The 21,234-nt window shown below is 38.7% G+C and overlaps 1 protein-coding gene across 4 annotated transcripts in view; it reads left to right on the forward strand.

Annotated features, from left to right (window-relative positions):
* Cbfb (core-binding factor subunit beta) overlaps positions 1-15,162 on the forward strand; it is a 47,317-nt gene extending 32,155 nt beyond the window's left edge. For 2 of the 4 annotated variants that reach the window (XM_027405779.2, XM_027405777.2), the window contains 2 exons: positions 1,748-1,843; positions 12,991-15,162. In XM_027405779.2, the coding sequence (XP_027261580.1) occupies positions 1,748-1,843; positions 12,991-13,059 (165 nt within the window). In that variant the 3' untranslated portion in view covers positions 13,060-15,162. Of the gene's footprint in view, positions 1-1,747; positions 1,875-12,990 lie in introns of all 4 variants that reach the window. The other 2 variants (XM_035442619.1, XM_027405778.2) reach the window with 2 other exon arrangements.
* Positions 15,163-21,234: the final 6,072 nt, after the last annotated feature.

Raw genomic sequence — 21,234 nt, forward strand, 5'->3', positions numbered from 1 at the left:
TGACTCTGTAGACCAGGCTGGCCTCAAACTCACAAAGATCTGCCTGCCTCTGCCTCCCGAGCCCTGGGATTAAAGGCGTGTGCCACCACTACCCAGTTTAGTGTGTGACTTTTATATATTGTAAGTGCTTATAAATTAATAGCACTTACTGAATTCTGTCTTAAGTATTTTTAGTGTGTTGTAGTTTGAATATCCCCCATAAACTCACATGTTTGAATAGTTGGCTTGTAGAGAGTGGCACTATTAGGAGGTGTGACCTCATTGGAGGAAGTATGTCTCTATGGGGGCAGGCTTTGAGGTCTCATATGCTCAAGCTACATATGTGGGACACACACACCTGCTGCTGCCTGTGAATCAAGATGCAGAACTCTCAGCTCCTTGTCCAACACCATGTCTGCCTGCATGCCACCAGCCATGATGATAATGAACTAAACTTCTGAACTGTAAGCCAGCCCCCAAATAAATGTTTCCCCTTATACGAGTTGCCTTGGTCATGGTGTCCCTTCACAGCAATGGAAACCCTAAGATAGTGTTGTCTTGTGTAATTCTAACAAAGATGTGAAATATTACTATGCCTGTGTTTTATATGAATTTACTGAGGCTTAGAGAAATTAAATGTCCTAACACTAGTAGGTATATCATAAGAAAGTGTTTTAGGGGCTGGAGAGATGGCTCAATGGTTAAGAGAACTGGCTTCTCTTCTAGAAAACCAGTTTAAATTCTCAGCACTCATGTAGCAACTCATAACTGAAAACTAAACCCAGGAATCTGATGCCCTCTCTTGGCTTCCACAGGCACCATGCACACATGTAGTGCATAGAAGTACATGCAGGCAAAACACCCATATACATAAAACTTTAGGAAAGAAAAAAGAATGTGCTTTCCCACTCCTAACTGCTGGAGATTGAACCTGTAGCCTTGTGTATGCTAGGCAAATGTTCTACCACCAAGCTCCATCTTCAGCCCCAAGTATGGAAATTTGATCATACCTTTAAATTGTAGACACTGCCAGTGAAAATTACATTTTTTTCTTTGCTTGTTTGTTTATTTGGCTGGTTGGTTTCTCGATGGGTGGTTGTGGCACACGCCTTTAATCCCAGCACTCAGGTGGCAGAGGCAGGTAGATCTCTATAAGTTCGAAGCCCACCTGGTGTGCAGAGCTAGTTCTAGGACAGCCAGGACTGCTACGAAGAGAAACCCTGTCTCGAAAAACCAAGGACAGAACAACAAAAAACAAGACACATTTTCTCAATGTAACACTCCTGGGATGTCCAGAACTCTATCTGTAGACCAGGGATGCAATAAGAGAATAGAACAGAAATAGTTTTTAGGAGATTTAACTAGCTAAGAGTTCTTTGGGTTTCAAATTAGGAAGATGTTTATAGAAATGAAGGGGAAACTAAAGATTCCAATAAGAAGCAAATTGGTAGTATGCAAATCCATTCTGTGGAGGTAAGAAAAAGAGTTATAAATCAAAGATAGCTTAGGTTCCTGTTAGAAGGTGGTGGCCTGTGTCCATAATCTCAGCACTGCAGAGGCTAAGGCGAGAGGGTCGTGTTTCACAACAGCCAAAGGTATAATGAAACCTAACTCTAAAGTAAAAGTACCTCTGAAATTAGGTAGGATGGGGGATTGGTATTAGTATTTTGAGAATTACTCTTCAGTTGGTTTCCTTTAAAAAAAATTCCCAAATTTAATTTTTTTTACATAAATCAAATTAAAATAGTTATTTCATGTACCCTAACAGCAGGAAGATGCAATAGCACAACAGGCCTTCGAAGAGGCTCGAAGAAGAACTCGTGAATTTGAGGATAGAGACAGGTCTCACCGGGAGGAAATGGAGGTGAGAGTTTCACAGCTGCTGGCAGTAACTGGTTAGTACTTTCCCCAAACTCTCAGGCTATGTTTGTGATATTTATGTGCAATGTTTTTTAATGGTTTGATTTTGTCTTAATTTTTAATTATATATTGTTTGAATTTATTATATGCAATTGCTATAAAAATATAAATATTCTAATTTTAAGGTTGTATATTGATTTCTCATTGATCTTCACAAAAGAAAACTTACAAGGTATATTTTCTTTCAGTTCATTGATTCAAATACTTTTGTTCAGCCTCTTGCTGCCTCCAATTTCTATCACACACTTACTTGTAAAAAGTGCCTCTTGAATAGTTCATTATCAAAACATTTACTAAAAATCCTTGGAGGGCTAATACTATTTTCTGCTTTTCTATGCTATTAATCTTGGTTTTGAAAATTACCAGTGTAGGTCTCTTTGTTCATTCTCTTCCAGTGCTGAGCATTTAACCCAAGGCCTGAGGAAGGCTGGGCAGATGGTTTATCACATGAACCACGATTCCCAGTCCATTATTTTGAAACAGAATAGATTTTGTCATTTGTGTAACCCTTTAGAGGACAGCTTAATATTTTCGAAATACTCTAAGAATGAAGTTAACAGAGTGTGTGTGTGTGTGTGTGTGTGTGTGTGTGTGTGTGTGTGTGTGTGTGTGTGTGTGTGTGTGTGTATCACTTGCTTCACTTGAAGAGGACCCAGGTTTGGTTCCCAGCTCCTACATGGCAGTTCGTGACTGTAACTCCAGTTCCATAGGAGCCAGTGCCCTTTTCTAATCTCAGGTACACACATAGCATGTATGCATGCATACATACATGCATGCAAAACACTCATCAGATACATAAACACAAAAATAAATCTAAAATATTTTTAAAATACAGCCGGGCAGTGGTGGCACACGCCTTTATTCCCAGCACTCACGAGGCAGAGGCAGGCGGATCTCTGTGAGTTCGAGACCAGCCGGGTCTACAAGAGCTAGTTCCAGGGCAGCCTCCAAAGCCATAGAGAAACACTGTCTTAAAACAAAAAAACAAAAAAAACAAAAAAAAAATATTTTTAAAATACACTTTTATACTTAAAACTTTCACGATAACAAATAAAACTTGGATATCACAACAATCTCCTCTGTTTGCATATCGAATTGTAACCTCGATCTATTCAAAAGTAACCATTACCTCAATTTGTGTAGTAACTACTTCCTTCTGTTTCTGTGAGTTCGAGAACATCCTGGTCTACAGAGTGAGTTCCAGGACAGGCTCCAAAGCTACAGAGAAGCCCTGTCTGGAAAACCCAAACAAACAAAAAGCCTCACTATGTGTGTATTCCTGGCTGTTCTAGAATTCACTCTGTTTGTAGGCTAGGCTAGCTTCCAACTCAAGAGATTCACCAGTCTCTGCCTCCTTAGTGCTGGGCCTAAGATGTGCACCACCACCCATTGTGCAGTTCTTGATATCTTGCATTTCTTAGCATTTTGCTTATTGTACTCTAAGCTATGCTTTTCTACCCATTCATCAAGGTGTAGTTTAAGTCATGTCAGACCTTTCTCAGGTCTTCTTAATCAGTTCTGCTTTGTAGTTTCCATGGCACTTAATTTCTTTCTGCCTTATTTTCCCTTTCTGCCTCCCCTCACGACTTGTACCACTGTTCGTTCTTCCTCCTCTTGCCCCTCTTACCCTTTTGTAGTATGTTTGCTTTTGGTTTTTTGGGGTTTTTGGTTTTTGGGTTTTTTTTGTTTTGTTTTTGGTTTTTTTGTTTTTGTTTTTGTTTTTTTTAAGATAGAGTCTCCTCTAGCACAAGCTAGATGAACTCACTGTATCAACAGAATCAAAGTTGAATTATTGATCCTCCTGACTTCAGCTCCTAAAAGCTGAGTATCGGCATGTGCTGCCACTCCCAGCCACCTCTTCTTATTTCTGTTTAAGTATCTATTGAGCTGTATGTTGAAACAAGTATAAAATGCAATGCGTCTGTCCTTTCCTTCCTTGAGATTTCATAAAATGAAACCCCTTTTTTTTTTTTTTTTTTTTTTTTTGCCTTTAGTTTTTTCAAGACAGGGTTTATCTATGTAGTTTTATAGACCAGGCTGGTCTCAAACTTGCAGAGATCCACTCCACTTGCCTCTGCCTCCGGAGTGTTGGGATTAAAGGCATGCACCGCCACTGCCCCTCGAAATCCTTATTCTTTGTCCCCTAAGTTATCTACCACAATGTTTATGCATTGTGTTTACTTGGTGCATGAACATCTTCCAGACAACAGCTCTATCCTACCTGTCTGAGAGCTGAGGTTTTTTTTTGTTGTTGTTGTTTTGCTGTTGTTGTTATTTTGGTTTTGTCTGTTTTTTGTTTTGTTTTCAGCAAGGTCTCTCTGTGTAATACAGGCTGGTCTCAAACTCACAGAGATCTGCCTGCCTCTGTCTCTAGGGTGCTAGGATTAAAGGTGTGTGCCACCACTCCTAGGTTTTTAATAAAGATTCTTAAATTTGTTGGTTTGTGTTAATTGGTTAATTAGTGGCCTGTGTTGTGCTGAACTCTTCAATAGACTCATACCTTTGCACATCTTTCAGTCTTGGCAGAAAGTGAATCTTGTCAAGACAGAGAGTGTGGTCAGCCTTTCTTTAGTAAATGAGTATTCTTGAAGAAATGACTGAGAATCAATGGGGTAGCTAGTTACTTAGGAAGCTTTCATATATTTCTTGGGTTCAATTATTGTATAAAGTGTTTGTTTATATGACGTGTCTCGCTGTATAGCCCTGGCTGGCTTAGACCCTTTTGCCAGAGAATTTCTTAGTGCTGAAATTAAATGTGTGCCACTGTTGTGCCACTGTGCCCAAAACAAATTATCTAATTTAAATAGTCTGGTACTGTTGCTAATTTACAGTGTTGTCACTTGAATATAAATATATTTGGCTGTGCACAAAAGTAAAACCTGTTGACAGAGGTGCCAAGTAATTTTTCATTTAGATAGAATATCCCACTATCTAGTCAGCAGTTGAAAGCCTGGGCTTTGTAGTCAGGCCCAGTTCACATTCCTGTTCAGTCACTTGCCAGTCTGTCTCAAGCCCCAGTTTTATTGCAGAAATTGTCACAATTCAATGAGAAACACTTAGAAAATACTAATGTGTTCAGCCCGAGTGTGCCCACAGAAATAATAGCTCTAAAGTGCTTCCTTAGTGCTAAAAGCTCTGCCTGGTGCTGGCTCTGGTTAATTGAATTGTCTGGCTGATGGAGCATCCTTTTAGTTCTCTAAAGTGTATTGGGCACTAAAGCATTATGACCTAGAAGACAGAGAAAAAGGTTAAATTTTCATCAATGATTTAAGATCCACTTGTCCAGCGGTTCTCAACCTATGGATCTCAACCCCTTTGAGGGGTGGCAGATCAGATATCCTGCATATCAGATATTTACATTACAATTCATAACAATAGCAAAATTATAGTTATGAAGTAGCAATGGAAATAATTTTATGAGGAACTGTATTAAAGGGTCACCACATTAGGAAGGTTGAAAACTACTGCTCTAGACCTTTATAGCAATAATTTGAAATAATTAGTTCTTTTACAGAGCTGTAATCTAAAACAGTGGGCTGGAATCTGTCTCCAGAGTACACACTGGCAACTGAGGAGGGGTTTATGGTCCTGTGTGTCTTGTGGTGCTTCTGTGTATCTTGCCCTTCTTCCCTATATTCCTGTGTTACTATTAGTCCTTCCTAACAGTTTGCTTTTTTTGACTGTTTACATCTAAAAAAAAAAAAAAAAACAGTGAAGCTGGGCAATGGTGGCCCAAACTCTTAATACCAGCACTCAGGAGGCAGAGGCAGGCATATATCTGAGTTACAGGCTAGCCTGGTCTACAGAGTGAGTTCCAGGACAGACAGGACTATTATTCAAAGAAACCTTGTCTTGAAAAAACAAAACAAAACAAAAAACCGAAAGAAAGCATTTCATCCCTATAATTTAAACATCTTGGGTGAAGTTTCCCACTCTGGAGACAGGGCAGATAGATGTGTCTGCAGTTTGAGGCCAATTTAAACCGAATAGTAAATTCCAGGCCATCCAGGACTACATAGTGAGACTCTTTCTCAAAAGATACGGGAAGTGGGAGTTGGTTAGGAGGGGTGCCACTGGAGCGATGGCTCGGCTATTAATAGCCCTGACTGCTCTTCCAGAGGTCCTGAGTTCGATTCCCAGCAATCATGTGGTGGCTCTCAACCATCTGTAATGAAGTCTGGTGCCCTCTTCGGGCCTGCAGGCACACATGCAGTCAGAACTCTATACATAATAAGCAAATCTAAACACACACACACACACACACACACACACACACGCACACACACACACACACGCACGCACGCACGCACGCACGCACGCACGCGCGCACACACACACACACACACGTATCATCTTTGGGATGTTAAATATCATCTAATTCATTTTTATAACAGTTTGTAAAATTAAAACTCCCAGAAAAGTTGACATACTGTCCTTCAAATAGTTTAGTAGTAGAAGAAAAAGCAAAGAATTAAGCCATAGTTTTCTAACCAGGGCATCTGCACAAATATAGTCTAGCAATAGGAAATGATGACTGAACTGAATAATAAAGTCTGCCAGAGGACATTAGAAATCATTTTCTCTGGAATTAAAAGGCTGAGACAGAAAAGAATAATACTGGTTCTAGTGGGTGGTCCTGATGCCTGACTAGGAATGAGGGCCAGGGAACAGTGGTAACTCGTGGGTGGCACTGAGTAATGATCTTTGGAAGCCTGAGATTTTTAGCATCACTGAAGCTTAGGGTGTCTACCACTGTTTGAATAACTTCTGAAATCTCTTGCCTTGCCATACTAAAGTTGTAATGATACTGCTCATGAACATTTAATACTTACATAAGGTTAACATTCTGTTGGTGGGAAGCAGAACTTCAAGGGGTTGGTGGCTTAAGGCTTTTCAGTTTTCACTGTTGTCTATATGAAATTCCTTTTCTATGAAGACTCCTTGTAAATATTTCCAGTTTGAAATCTGTAAAATGTTCACTTTTCTATCCATCATTCATGATATGATTTAACATTTCCTTTTTTTTTTTTTTTTTTGCTGCCTTTTTTGTTTGTTTTTGTTTTTCGAGACAGGGTTTCTCTGTGAAACTCTTAGTAGACAAGGCTGGCCTCAAACTCACAGAGATCCGCCTGCCTCTGCCTCCCGAGTGCTGGGATGTCTAGTATTTGTAAGACATGCATAGTAGACATAAGAAACTGAAGATGAAAACCAGATATGGGTGATAGGTGGCAAAATGAATGGCTATTGGGACTGGGGAGATGACTCAGTATTTAAAGTATAGATTGCTCTAGCAGAGGACCCAAATTCGGTTCCCAACAACCTCTAGCTCCAGGGTATCTGACAGGTTCTTCTGGCTTCCATGGGTACCTACATATATATGCACATATCCACACACAGACACATATCCATAAATAAGTCCTAGGGCACAGGAAAGAGACGGCTCAGCAATTAAGAATACTGTTTTACAGATTTTTGGTTCTCAGCACCCATGATAACTGCTGATAGCAACTGCCTCTTAACTCCAAATGCCTCTGACCTTCCTGGGCACCTGCATTAATGTCGACAAATTCACACAAACACAGAATTTAATTTTTATTTTTAAATGGAGGATTCAACTTTGACTATATCCTTAGTACTTTATGAGTCTGGTATCACATGCATCTGTTCCTTATTTAGATAAAAAAGAAAATTTGATTTTAGGGGCCTGGGGAAATGGCTCAGCAGTTAAGAATGGTTACTGCTCTTGCAGAGGACTGGAGTTTAGTTTTCAGTAGCTTGGTTGGGGGGTCAGAGGGCTCACAACCATCTGTAATTCCAGCTGCAGGGGATACAGCACCACCTTCTGGCCTCCAGAGGAACTAACATGCATGCATATGTGCAGACACAGACAAAACATAAATCAAAAGAAAATAAATCTGTTTTTAAAAACAGAAAAGTTGCTCTTAGCATAAAGCAGAATAATAAAAACAGAAGATTCTTTAATCTGTGTGTACTGACATAAAGGCTTTCTTTGTTTTGTTTTACTGAATTGGTAGTAACGCTGTGTTGCCTAAATTGGCCTCAAACATTTGATCTTCTTGCCTTAGCCTCCCAAATGTTGATGTTATAGGCATATGCCACCATACCCTGTGGTAAATAGGCTACTTTAAAAACAGTAAAAATCTTTTTTTTTTTTTCATTTGAAATTTGGTATTGTGTCCCAATATATAAAATAGAGACTTTAGTCAATCTTTTCCCCCTCCTCCTCCTCCTCCCCCTCCCTGAAACAGGGTTTCTCTGTGTAGCTTTGGAGCCTATCCTGGCACTTGCTCTATAGACCAGGCTAGCCTTGAACTCACAGAGGTCAGCCTGCCTGGGATTAAGAGGTGTGTGCCAGCACCACTTGGTGCTAGACACCTGGTTTTTTGGGTTTTTTGTTTGTTTGTTTTGTTTTAATCTTTTTTTAAGATTTTATTTATTTAATATGTTTACAACATTTTGCTGCCATGTATATCTGCACACCAGAAGAGGGCACCAGATCTCATAACAGATGGTTGTGAACCACCATGTGGTTGCTGGGAATTGAACTCAGGACCTCTGGAAGAGCAGTCGGTGCTCTTAACCTCTGAGCTATCTCTCCAGCCTGACACCTGGTTTTAATACTAGTTCTGTCTCTAGTTGCTGTTGGACTGATAGTTTTAAAAAATTGCTTGTTTTCTTTGATCCTTAGTATTATCTAGTGGCGATTTGAATGTAGACTAATGGAATCTAGTATTTGGCTCACAATGTGTCTGGAATGTCATTTTAGTAGGCTTATTCTAATTTCAGACTGAAACAAAAGATATTCTGCCTAAGGGTTTTAGATTTTGGCTTTTTGGTGGTGGTGGTGATGGTCAGTCAGTTCCCAAATAACCAAAAAGTTGAACTTTTCCTGGTTCTGCTGAATACAGAGATCGCAGTTTCCCAGGCTTGCATAGTTGCCTGGTAAGTGTTTTGGTCATGGATGAATTGGAAAAATGTCTCTTTTGTCTGTCTAGTAACAATTCATGTATTGTCTATTGCTAGATACTACCTTTCGTTTGATTGTCTTCTTGACCTAAGTTAATAAAACACTGTTAGCACGTAATTTGGCCACAAGGCACTACCTACAACAGATTTTTCTCTAGCATTGTCTAGAAAATGCTTTCATCTGGTTAGATTATAAAGTATTAGCAAAAAGCTATTTTAATATCATGGAATGGATTAATAATTATTGAATATTCTACCTTTTATAGTTTAATTCTCAGCAAACCAGGAAAATGTTGATTAGAAGCCATTTGGAAAAAAAAAACATGCAAAAGCTTTATGTGGGTTTTTTTTTTTCTTTTTTTTACTTGTGTTATGCATGATTTTGGAGCCTATATAGTCCCAGTAAAAAGAATATCTCAGCCTCTATTTATTTTAAATTCCTCAATGTTTGCATTATCAACACATTTAACTTTGTACAAAATACTCATTTTTATATAAGGAAAAAAATCAGTATATTTGTGTGCTCACACACACACCATGGTGCAAATATAGCAGTCAGAGGTCAACTTGCTGAAGTTGGTTCTTTGTTTCCACCATGTGGATTCCAAAGGTTGACCTTGGGTGAGTCAGGGGGAAATGCATCAAGTCAGGATTTAAAATCTCTGCTTTTTATCTCTGCGCCTTAGCAATAGAAAGAAATAACAGTGGCTAGTGATAGTGTAATTTAATTTTTTTCTAGACTTACTTGTCTATGAGTCTCTGGCAATCACTAATTCTTGGTTGCAGACTTATCTGTATAATGAGAGTTAAGCCAGACCTCTTAAATACTAACTTTTAGCCAAGTATCAAATATAAAGTGAGTATGGGAAGGGTATTTTTTACACATAGTACATACACAGAGAACTGCAGTTTTCAGTGATTAAAGTATTTTTCTATGAAGAGTTTTCCATGTTTGTTTACTGGTTAATAAAAATGATAGCAATCAACCAAAACCTTTGATTTATTGAGCTAAACCCTGCTCTCAGCTGTTTCTCCAACTCCTGATTAGTGACTACTTTGTTGCTCTTTTACATTCATCTTGCAATGATCTAGAAACTAGATTTGCTGTTTCTGAATGATGTTATACTAAAAAAGTTATAGGAGGAAAGGGTAGGGTAGAAAGAGGTCTGTACAAATTGTCTAAATTAATTTAAAAACAAACGCAAACTTGGTGCTTAGAGTAAGTTCAGAGAGGACCTGTAGTGTAGCTTACTACCCATGGAAGAATTTCCTCTAAAACAGCCAACCTACATTAGAAATGGCCAAAATTCACTTAAGAGGTAGAGCCAGGTTAATTAATTTGAGGCCAGCCAGGTCTACATAGTAAGACCCTATTGAAGGAAGGAGAGGAGAGGAGGAAGGAGCCAAAATTAGTAGCATAGCTTCTCAAAATCCTCTCTGTGGGAGCTAGTCACAGTCTGTTTTTATATGTCTCCTCCAGACAACCTGTCCATCTTCCTTCCGTCTCCCAGAGCTTTTGTTCTTCTCTGTTCCAGCCCCTTGTTTCTGGTCCTACTCTTCACTCCTGCACGGGGCTTTATCACATCTTCCTTAGTCTCTTTCTCACAAAGAAAATAAAAACCTACAACATAAGGAAAAAAAAAAGTTGCTTTTCTTTACTTTTGTTCTCCATGTTTCTATCAAAACATGAGATGCTGTATACAAGTGTCCCACAGCTATTTCAACCCAGCCAGGACCATTACAAAAAACTCCAGCTTTTGGTGACTGTCACCCATTTGAAATCACTCCTTTATCATAATAAAATTGAAAATAAGCCAGACAGTGGTGACTTATGCCTTTTGTCCCAACACTCAAGGCAGAGTCAGGCGGATCTCTTGAGTTCCAAGACAGCCAGGGCTATATAGAGAAACCCTGACTTCAAAGAAAGAAAAACAATAATCAAAGACAAAGGCTATACTATTCAGAAAGTACTGTGTTAGTAGGTTGGTGATTTATAAATATATAATTTGGATTGATTTTCCTTAGTTTCTTCATTGCTCAGCCCCTTTCTGATCTTCATTGACTGAAAGCAGATTCCTATATCACAGTCTCTGCTTCTGCAGAACTGACTGCTCTTTATAACACACTTAGTATTGAATGGGGGGAGGGCATAAGTTGCTTTTCTGGTGCATGGCCACCTGTAGTTTTGGTTTTTTGTTTGTTTGTTTTTGTTTTTTTATCTCAACTGGCTGTGCAGTGTAACATTACCTTTAGTATTCTAACTGAATAGGGTTAGGCTAAACTGAGTTGTGAGAAGTCTGCTGACAAAAATGGCTTAAATCCATCTGCTAGAGAAGGAGATATTGTTGAATTTTATGTTATTTAGAGGTGAATAAGGAAAACTGTCTTTGTTGTGGTTATTTGGCTTTGAGGTTGTTTTTCTTCTTTGGTTTTGGTTTTTTGAGCACAGTGTCTCCTGGCTGGCTTGGAACTTGCTGAGTAGTTCAGACTAGCCCCAGACTCAAAATATCTGCCTGCCTTGCTTCTAGAGTGCCATTACACCAGGCAGTTGTACAAATAACATAATGTTCTTAATTGATAACATAGCTCTGGACTGTCTAACCAAACCCAAGCATAGGGCTGGTTATAATCCTTCCTTAGGTCTGATTGTGGTTCATTCGTAGAACACATTCTTAGTGTGCACAGGGTCCTGGCTTTGATGCCTAGCACTAAAAAATAAAATTTGATCTTACAGTATAAATGAGACTTGAGCCATATTGGGAAGGTCAAGAATGTTCTTTCTCTAATAACTGGCTTTAAAACAAGATTTCTTTTGTTCATGTCCCTGGCCTTACACTCTTGATCTGCTTGCCTTCCAGGTGCCAGAGTCTAATTCTGTGTGTCATTATGCTCAGCCTTAAGTAATAGCTCCAGTTAAATGTAGTTTTTTGTTGAATTTGTTTTTTAAAAAATTACATAAATGATAGAAAAATTTGTTGATGCTTTAGTACACAATTCCAGAAAATTAAGCTAAATAAATCAGAAGTAAATGTAGTCAGTTCCAACTGCTGACATATAACAGAATTGGCTAAGAAGAAAGTGGATGTGTAACATGGTGGCTTGGTCTAGAGAAAGTGATAGAGGTGGTAGACATGGTCAAATTAAGGGTATCTTTAAATATGAACCATCAGAATGTGTTGTTGGATATGAGAAGACATGTTAAAGGTAACCCAGGCTTTCTGCCTAAACAACTGGCAAAATGGAGTTGCCATTATCTAACAATGCAAAACTTAAATTGGAGAAACGAGATTCTGGTTACAAATAATTCTTTGTACTTAGCCAACCTTTGGAAGGATTGACAAAACTTTATAGTACATTAACATTTGTGCAAGAGACCAAAAGAAAATGTTGCATGTGAGGGACTAGTGAGATGTCTCGGTGATTAAAGGCACTTTCTGCCAAGAGTGAATTTAGTCCTCAGTGCTAATCATTCTTACAGATTGTATTCAGGTTCTAACACCATGTCAAGCAGCTCACACCATCTGTCACTGTCTTCAGGGCATCTCACTCCCCCTTCTGGCTTCCATAATCACCTGGATGAAAGGGGCACTAATATGTATATATAATTATATATTATGTATATATAATATGTGTATATATATTAGTGGCATCAAACTCACAGAAATCTGCCTGCCTCTGCCTCCCTGAGTGCTGGGATTAAAGGTGTACGCCACCATGCCCAGCCACTCAGTTTCTTTATAGAATGGAAGAAATAATGGTACCTATGTAGGTTTTTGGGAACTGTTTAGTTCATTCATGGAGAATGCTTCAGATAATACCTAGCATATAATTGTTGCTTGTTAAATGTTGGCTATTACTAAAAAGGAAAGTTTGCTTTAAGATGATTGACTATATTGGTGTAGTAAAGTTAAACCATGTTTTTTCTTTTATATGTATAGTATTCCCTTATCATTTTGAACAGAAAATGATTATTATTGATTATTATAAAGTGTTAGATATAGTTTTAATTGTATCATCTCTTATAGAACACCATCTTAATATATATGTGTCATTTAAGTTTTCAAACCACATTCTTGACTTCATATTATAATTTTGTCATTGCAGGCAAGAAGACAACAAGACCCTAGTCCTGGTTCCAATTTAGGTGGTGGTGATGATCTCAAGCTTCGTTAATACGAGCACAGCACATGTGCCATCCATCTCTACATATACACTGCTTCTAATTGGTATACATAACTCATTGTGCGACCAGAAACTGTGATAACTGGAGGTACTACAGTATATTTCATGACCTGAGGCAGTAAAAGACATCATCAGCTGCCATGGTTTTGCACTATAATTAATACCTGCATTTCTGATTTTTAAAACATGTAGCCAGTAATAATTTGAGATTTTTTTTTCTATGCAAGCTTATCTTGTTGGCATTATTTTAGTTGATGAAGGTATCTACTTTCTCCATTTTAATTTAAAAGTTCATGTCATTTAAAAACAAGATAAGAAACTGAAATTTGTATCAGGGTTTTCTTCAGCAGTTGCTTAAAATTATTTTGTACTTTCAGACGAGTTGGTTATATAGCTTTCCTCCTTGATAAGCATTCTTTGTGTTTGTTTTCTCCATATCATTTTGTGTTTTTTGTATTCTACATCATTTTACAAATGAAGATGTGTTCACATTTTTACAAGCTAAAAACCTAGCAGCATAGAGCTGTCACAGCCTCCTAAAACAAAAGTTTACAGTTGTTAAAGTCACAGTATCCTTTTAAATACTAATACCCTTTCTTGACCTTTGAAACATAAACATTTTAAATTAGTATCAATTTTTATTTGTCTCAAATCTGTTTCAAGTTATATTCTGTGATCATGAGTTTGGGTAGAGGTATTCTCCATAGGTGATAATGTTCTACAAAAATGCCCAAAGAAGTCACATACTGGCTTCTGTTTTATTCAGGGATTATTTTTTAAGTCAATCAGAAAAAGGGATACTGGAACTTCTTATATGTAACAGCATATTAAACTGGAGGCAGTGATGAATCAGCTACAAAGGTAAATTGTATTAAAATCATGTTTTAAGATAGCTGCTTTCCTGTGTATTTTGTATTGCATGCTTTTGTAGGAACAATATTGGGTGATGAAGATTAGTCTTAGAAAATGTTCATCTGTGCAGAAGATACATTTTCTTCCATTAATTCTGGGCAAAACATTCACAGTTATATATGATGGTATTTTGCAAAAGGACTATTAATAATGCATTTTGAGATGAATCAGTGTAACAATATTTTTAAAATAGGCTTAATGTCAAATTGCAATTTTTTTAAATGTAAAACTGGAAAAAAGTGCTAAGTCATTTGGCACATGCTTACTTTTCTTGGTCATATTCATTAAATGTTAACTACATTTCTGAATTTTTGCAAAAATGTATTTTATCATAAAATGGCATTATTTTAGAGAATTTTAAAAACTGACATGGTCAATTCAGAAAAATCTGAATAAGGTCATTGCATTTAAAAAACATATAAAGATACTTGATTGTGCAGGTGTGTCTTTCATTGTATATAAGTCTTATAATTCATAAACAAATATCCTGTATCTCAAAATAAAAATATTTGTTATATATTTGAAGTCGTGCATGGTAAAAGATTGTGTTTGAATTATTATAAACAATAATGTGTTACAAAAGATCATGCTGGCTTTGTATAACTGAGTACTATGAATGAATTTGGTTAGTATTTGGTGATGTACAGCTCACATGTTTACACTCTCAGTGCCCTAATTCCTCTGGGGGAATTACCTTTTAAAAGTGATCCTTACAGGGGTGTTTTAAGGTTACTTTAATCACAGAGCTCCTTTGTTTTGACCTCTGCACTTAATTTTATTTTTTAAAAACCATGTTGGTGGTACATTTTGTCTGGTTCTAGCCAAGAGCTTTCAGTCCACCAGTGAATAAGATCACATGGTATTAAATTTTGTTGTTGCCATCATTCTGTAAATAGTGATTTTTTTTTTATTAGCCTTGCACTGCTTCTGTCTGTCTTAATGCTGGCATTAAGATTATAAACCCCTTTTCTCCGGTAGTGTAGGCTTTGAAAACTAAGTTATTGGTGCAATTTCATATTTTTTTCATAATCTATATTTAAAATTACATCATTGCATCATCTTTTCTAAATTCATCTCCATTAAAACTTGCCTTAAGCTACCAGGTTGCTTTTACCATTAGCTTTACTGTATATTTGTATGTTTAATTTAGTTTCACATTAAAATTCTGTGTAGTGAAAACAAGGTCTTGGCTCTTTATTGATTTAATGTGATCATTTCTATCCTATAAACTACAATTCTTTGATCCATTTTACATTTTTTAAGGAACACAACAACAGTGCCATCTAGTGGTCATATCTCCTAGTTCCAAAGAGACCACCTTTCAAATCACAGTGTACATTAATTTCCCAGTGTGTGGAGTGGCAAGTGGAAACAGGAAGATCAGAGGTTCAGGGTCATTCTTGGCTACTACAGAGTTCAAGGCCTGGACTGTATGGTCTCAATAAACCAAAATTGGCTGGAGAGAGAATTCCGTTACTACTTTTTTGTAGGGACCAGGAGTTTGATTCCTAGCACTCAGAGTAGTCAGCTCACAATCATCTCACCAGCAGGGATCTAGTACCCTTTTCTGGCCTCTCTGAACTCGGTATACATGTGCATGAGCAAGTACAGATAGATACATAAATTATTATTTAAGATAATGGCCGGCCGTTGGTGGCACACGCCTTTAATCCCAGCACTCGGGAGGCAGAGGCAGGCGGATATCTGTGAGTTCGAGGCCAGCCTGGTCTCCAGAGCGAGTGCCAGGACAGCCTCCAAAGCCACAGAGAAACCCTATCTCGAAAAACCAAAAAAATAAAAAATAAAAATAAATAATTATTATTTAAAATAAAAAGCACTTTTTTTTTAAGTGGGGGGCTGGAAAGATGGTTCAGTGGTTAAGGGTACTGGCTACTCTTCTGGACTGGGTTCAGTTCCCAGCACCTACATAGTAACTCTCTATCACTCCAGTTCTAGGGAATCTAATGCCCTCATGTGGCCTCCTTAGACACTAGTGGCACACAGACATACATGTAGACAAAACACCCATACATATAAAATAAATGAGGATCACCATGGATTTATACATAAGAGTGAGACCAGATCTTGGGACAACCCCCAGCCCCAACAACAAGAAAATTTCATAGATTTATCCATATTCTAAGGTATAACCATAGGACAGTGACCTCTGGTCAAAATAAATAAACATTATACATCCAAATAAGTACCATCTTTCAGGCTAGTTTTAAAAATAATACACATTAGTATAGGAGTATTACATCTAACATTCTTAGAGCAGGTCATGGTATTTATCTAGACCAGAAAATTAAGCTTTTTACTTTAGAAGCATTCTATAAGTTTGATCTGTAATGAATAGATTTATAAATTTGCTTGCTCACTACCAGATTCCATACAAATGACAAAAACACCGTAAATACTGAGTTGGCACCATTAAGGAGTTTTGAGCCATCAAGAAGACTGAAGCAAAAGGATTATGACTTCAAGGCCAGTCTGGACTACTTAATGAGACGCTATGGAGGGGGGCACTGATTGTAAGTGAAGGCACAGTGGACAGAGATAGACCACTCCATGGTAGAATGAAAGGTTTATTGGGAATCAAACTGACAAGGCTATCATCTCTCAGGTGTTGGGGGAACAGAAGAGCAAAAAATGGGGGAAAGCAAGCAAATTTTATATGTTGACTGGGTTGGGGGAGTATTGAGCTGTTGAGGATTGACAGGATTAGATGCCCTTGCCAGAGGTAGTTGATCTTTGGGGCAGGATCAAAAGAGGTTTCTGGTAGTTTAAAGGAGGCTCCTGGTAAACAAACCTAGAGTTCAGGCCCCTGTTTACCCAGTAACAGTCCTGTGTAGGACACGCCACTAACACTGCCATTTATGGGGGGTGGGAGGTCTCCCTTTAGACTTAACATAGCTACCAGGAAATTTTATATTTTGGTTTTGAGCCCAGCCTTTTAATGGCTGACTCATCTCTCCAGCCCACTACCAGGAAATTTTAAATTGCTTATGTTGCTGTCATCAATTCAAAATTATAAATGGAAACTTTAATGAAAAACGTTGAAGTTACACTATTGGGTTTTAAAATTAAAACAAAAGGATAGGATATCTGCTGGAATGATAGCTCAGCAGTTAAAAGCACTTGTAAGCTGGGCAGAGGTGGTACACACCTTTAATCCCAGGACTAGGGAGGCAAAGGCATGCGGATCTCTGAGTTCTACAGAGTGAGTTCCAGCACAGCCTCCAAAGCTACAAAAAAAAAGAAAAAAGGACTTGTTGCTCTTGCAGGGGACCAAGGTTTGGTTCCCAGCATCTACATGGTGTCTCAACAACCATCCCTAACTCCAGTTGCAGGGGATACAACATCCTTTTCTGAACTCCATGACCATCCAGCATGCACATAGTGCACATATATACATACAAGCAAAAAAAAAAAAAAAAAACTATTAATCATTTAGGATAACTTAGAGAAAATAATGTAAATTGAGAGCCTTAAATAGACTTAATCGATGTCCTCAAGGAACCTAGTCTATCCTCAAAGCTGACTCAAGGCAGTAGCAGCCTTTACAATTATATAGGAAGCATTGGCAGTTCAGTACATCTGTCCTGGGTAGTCAAGAGTAGCCTAACTGGAGGAGACAGCTGAGCTGAAAGCTGGCAGTCAACTAGAGAAAATGATGAGAGTGCCGGTAGCCAGCTAGTTAGTAGCTTATAAAGTTCAAAAGAATATGGAATAAGGCCTACAGCATGGATATGCCGAGGCCTGGGTGAGAGATACAAGCAGTGCAGGGCTGATAGTGTCAACTACAAGATGGAAGACATTTGGAGAGGACAGGAAGTCACCAAGCAATCTGGAGGTTTGTGGGATGAGTGCTTGAGAAATTTTCTTGGTTGACTTTTCTTGAAAGTACAGGAAGTGTAATTAAAATTTGTACCCATTTTTTTGTTAAAAAATGGTTAATTATGTTAATCTTAAAAGCATATCAAAAAATGGAGCTGGGGAGATGGCTCATTGGTTAAGATCTAGTTTTTTAAAAGCTAAGAGCTTGAAATTTGTGCTATCAGTAGTATCCCTAGCTTTCCAGAACAGAGTTGCACACTGTCAGCCATTGAGACAGAACAAGACAGGAGGTTGTGTCATAAATAGGGGTTAGGAAATACCTGAAGCTGACATGTATCTTCTGGTTTTTTTTTGGGGGGGGGTTGTTTTTTTCGTTTTGTTTTGGTTTTTGGTTTTTCAAGACAGGGTTTCTCTGTGTAGCTTTGGAGCCTATCCTGGCACTCTGTGTAGACCAGGCTGGCCTCGAACTCACAGAGAGCCGCCTGCCTCTGCCTCTGCTTCCCAAGTGTGTGTGCCACCAACGCCCGGCGTATCTTCTGTTTTTATTGGACCAAGCTAATTGAAGAGTTTTTGGGGCTCCTGCCAGAGAAGACCACTCAGACAGCCTAAGAGCCAACTGAAAGTCTTTATTCCAGTTGGCTGGTGACTAAGCCTGGGTATTCTGAACCCAAGTGCAGCCATGAACCTATCCTGGAGTCCATATTTAAGCAAGAAAACCACATCCTGACGGGAAAGTCCCCAAGATTCCTTTCCCACAACTGCAAGCAGATAGTCACAAAAGACAAAATACTCAATTAGCAAAAATAGGGAGATCAGACCGCCTTTGAAGAGCTCTCATCCTTGAGTTTTTCTCTTCCAGGGATTGTTTTTCTTAATTTCCCCTTACAGTTGCAACTTATTCAGCAAGACAAAATGCATCTGAAGTACCAAAATGGAGTTATAGTCAACGTATAACAACACTCACCTTCCTAAGTGAGGGGATTACAGTCCTAGTTTTTCCCTAGAATTGGGATGTTTGTGGATAGCTCTAATAACTACCATAATTATTAAACGCTGTGGGCTGGGAGTTGTCCAGCATACACAAGGGTCTGGGTTAGATCCTGAGCACTACAAGAAACAAAATTTCCAGACTATAGTTGTAGATGTCTTTAATCCCTGCTCTCTGGAGTCTGAGGCAGGCAGATGCCTGAGTTCAAGGCCAGCCTTGTCTATACAGAACCCTATCCCGAGAAAACAGAAAAAAAGGAATTAACTGTTATTGGTCCATAAATGAAATGTCATTGAAAGCCCTTTTGAGGAGACTTTTTTTGTCTTTCAGGCCCACCAATATCTTGCTTTCAAGTTATCACATTATTTTTTTCCAGAAAGATTGGTCTACAATGACAGCTCCTCCAGACCCTGCCCTAACTGACTCTATTCTGCCATCTGAGTTAGAAAATGGGATGTTTATTCTGTTGTTTGTTCTGTTAAGATTTATTTTACATTCGCACCTGCGTGCGTGCTTGCGTGCCTGATACCTGAGAAGGCCTGTGAGGACATCAGATCCCCTGGAACTAAGTGATTGTGAGGTGCCAGGCATGCGTCCCAGGAACCGAAGTTGGGTCATCTCTCCATCCCAGAGTTGACTCCCCATTTTCTTTTTTTTTTTTTAAGATTTTATTTATTATGTATACAACATTCTGCTTCCATGTATATCTGCACACCAGAAGAGGGCACCAGATCTCATTACAGATGGTTGTGAGCCACCATGTGGTTGCTGGGAATTGAACTCAGGACCTCTGGAAGAGCAGTCAGTGCTCTTAACCTCTGAGCCATCTCTCCAGCCGGACTCCCCCTTTTCTTACATACAATTTGTAATTCTTGACAATTCCATCATGTAACTTTAAATTACAAAGTATTTTCATGTTGAAAGACTTAAAAATTACCGGCTGCATCTGTTATGCAGATCTGGTGTGCAGATATACATGGAAGCAAAATGTATACATAATAAATAAATAAAATCTTTAAAAAAAAAGACTTAAAAATTAGCAAAGAAATATAGCCCAGATAAGGAAACTCTCCAAACTGAATGTAGGGCAGCCTAACCCAGAAATTAAGGCCACTATTATGACTTAGTGCCAGGAATTTACCAGCTTACAAGGCCATAAGATAACTGGGTACCAAGAATTCCCAGATGCCACCCTCCCTGAGGGGCTCATGGAGGAAACAGATTGCCCTACTGGCCAATGTGTCAATAATTAACAATTAAGGGTCGCTATGAAACAAAGAGATAGCTACCATTTGCTCAGACAAGATAAGCATATCCTGAGGGTCTGCAGGTTTTACAACTGGTGGGTCAGGAGTCCATCTGATTCCCAGGCCTCCCCTCAAGACAAAGGGCCTCCTAGGAACCCATGACTCTGGTCACGTATTCAATGGACAGAGAATGGAGGCCCCTCCCTAAGCTTATGGTTTTTGCCTTTAAAAACGCCTGTGCCTGGGGGACAGCGCTGCTCTCTAGCCTGCATGCTGAGAGAGCCCGTTTGTACAAATGTCTACCTTTCATTAAAACTTCTTGCTGTTTGCATCAAGTTTCCACCTCCTCATGGTGATTGGGGTGGCCGAAGTCCTGGGAAAAGCTTATGGAGGCCTGAGCTTCCGGGTGTGGGGGGGGGGAGGGGGAGGTCTTACAATGTAACCCAGACACTTAGAAAAGTGCAGCCCCACTAACATCTGTGAGGTAGGTAGGAATGGGAATGGGTTTGTTTTTGTTTTCAGACAGGGTCTCCAGGTAACCTTAGATTTCCTGGAATTCACTATATATAGTCCAGACTGGCCTAGAATTAACTACTTCTGTCAAGAGCTTTTCTGTTATTCAGAACTTCTTTTATTCATGACAGAACTTTAGTGGGTCAAATTTAAATAAGCAAAGATAAAATCCTTTGCTCACGAAAATCACTACACACTACCCCAACTGAGAGTTTACTGGAAGTTGTTTCAGTATTCCTGGTTTTGTGGTTTATTCCAACTTTAAAAATCATTTTCTTTCTTTCTTTCTTTCTTTCTTTCTTTCTTTCTTTCCTTTTTTTTTTTTTTTTTTTTTTTGTTTTGTTTTTCGAGACAGGGTTTCTCTGTTTAGCTTTGGAGCCTTTCCTGGCACTCACTCTGTAGACCAGGCTGGCCTCCAACTCACAGAGATCCCCCTGCCTCTGCCTCCCGAGTGCTGAGGTTAAAGGCATATGCCAACACCTGGTTTAAAAATCCTTTTCACTAAAAACCCTTTTCACTTTGCATTTAGAAGGGTAGGGCTTCTTATCTTTGTCTTGCCTCTCCCAAGACCCCACGCAGCCTATTGCAGGTCAATTCAGATTCTTTCCCCTCACTATAAATAAAACCAATTGTATTTTTTGTTTGTTAATAATTCCCAGTCTGGTTTGA

The sequence above is a fragment of the Cricetulus griseus genome, chromosome 3 (assembly GCF_003668045.3).
Source record: "Cricetulus griseus strain 17A/GY chromosome 3, alternate assembly CriGri-PICRH-1.0, whole genome shotgun sequence".
Taxonomy (NCBI): Eukaryota; Metazoa; Chordata; class Mammalia; order Rodentia; family Cricetidae; genus Cricetulus; species Cricetulus griseus.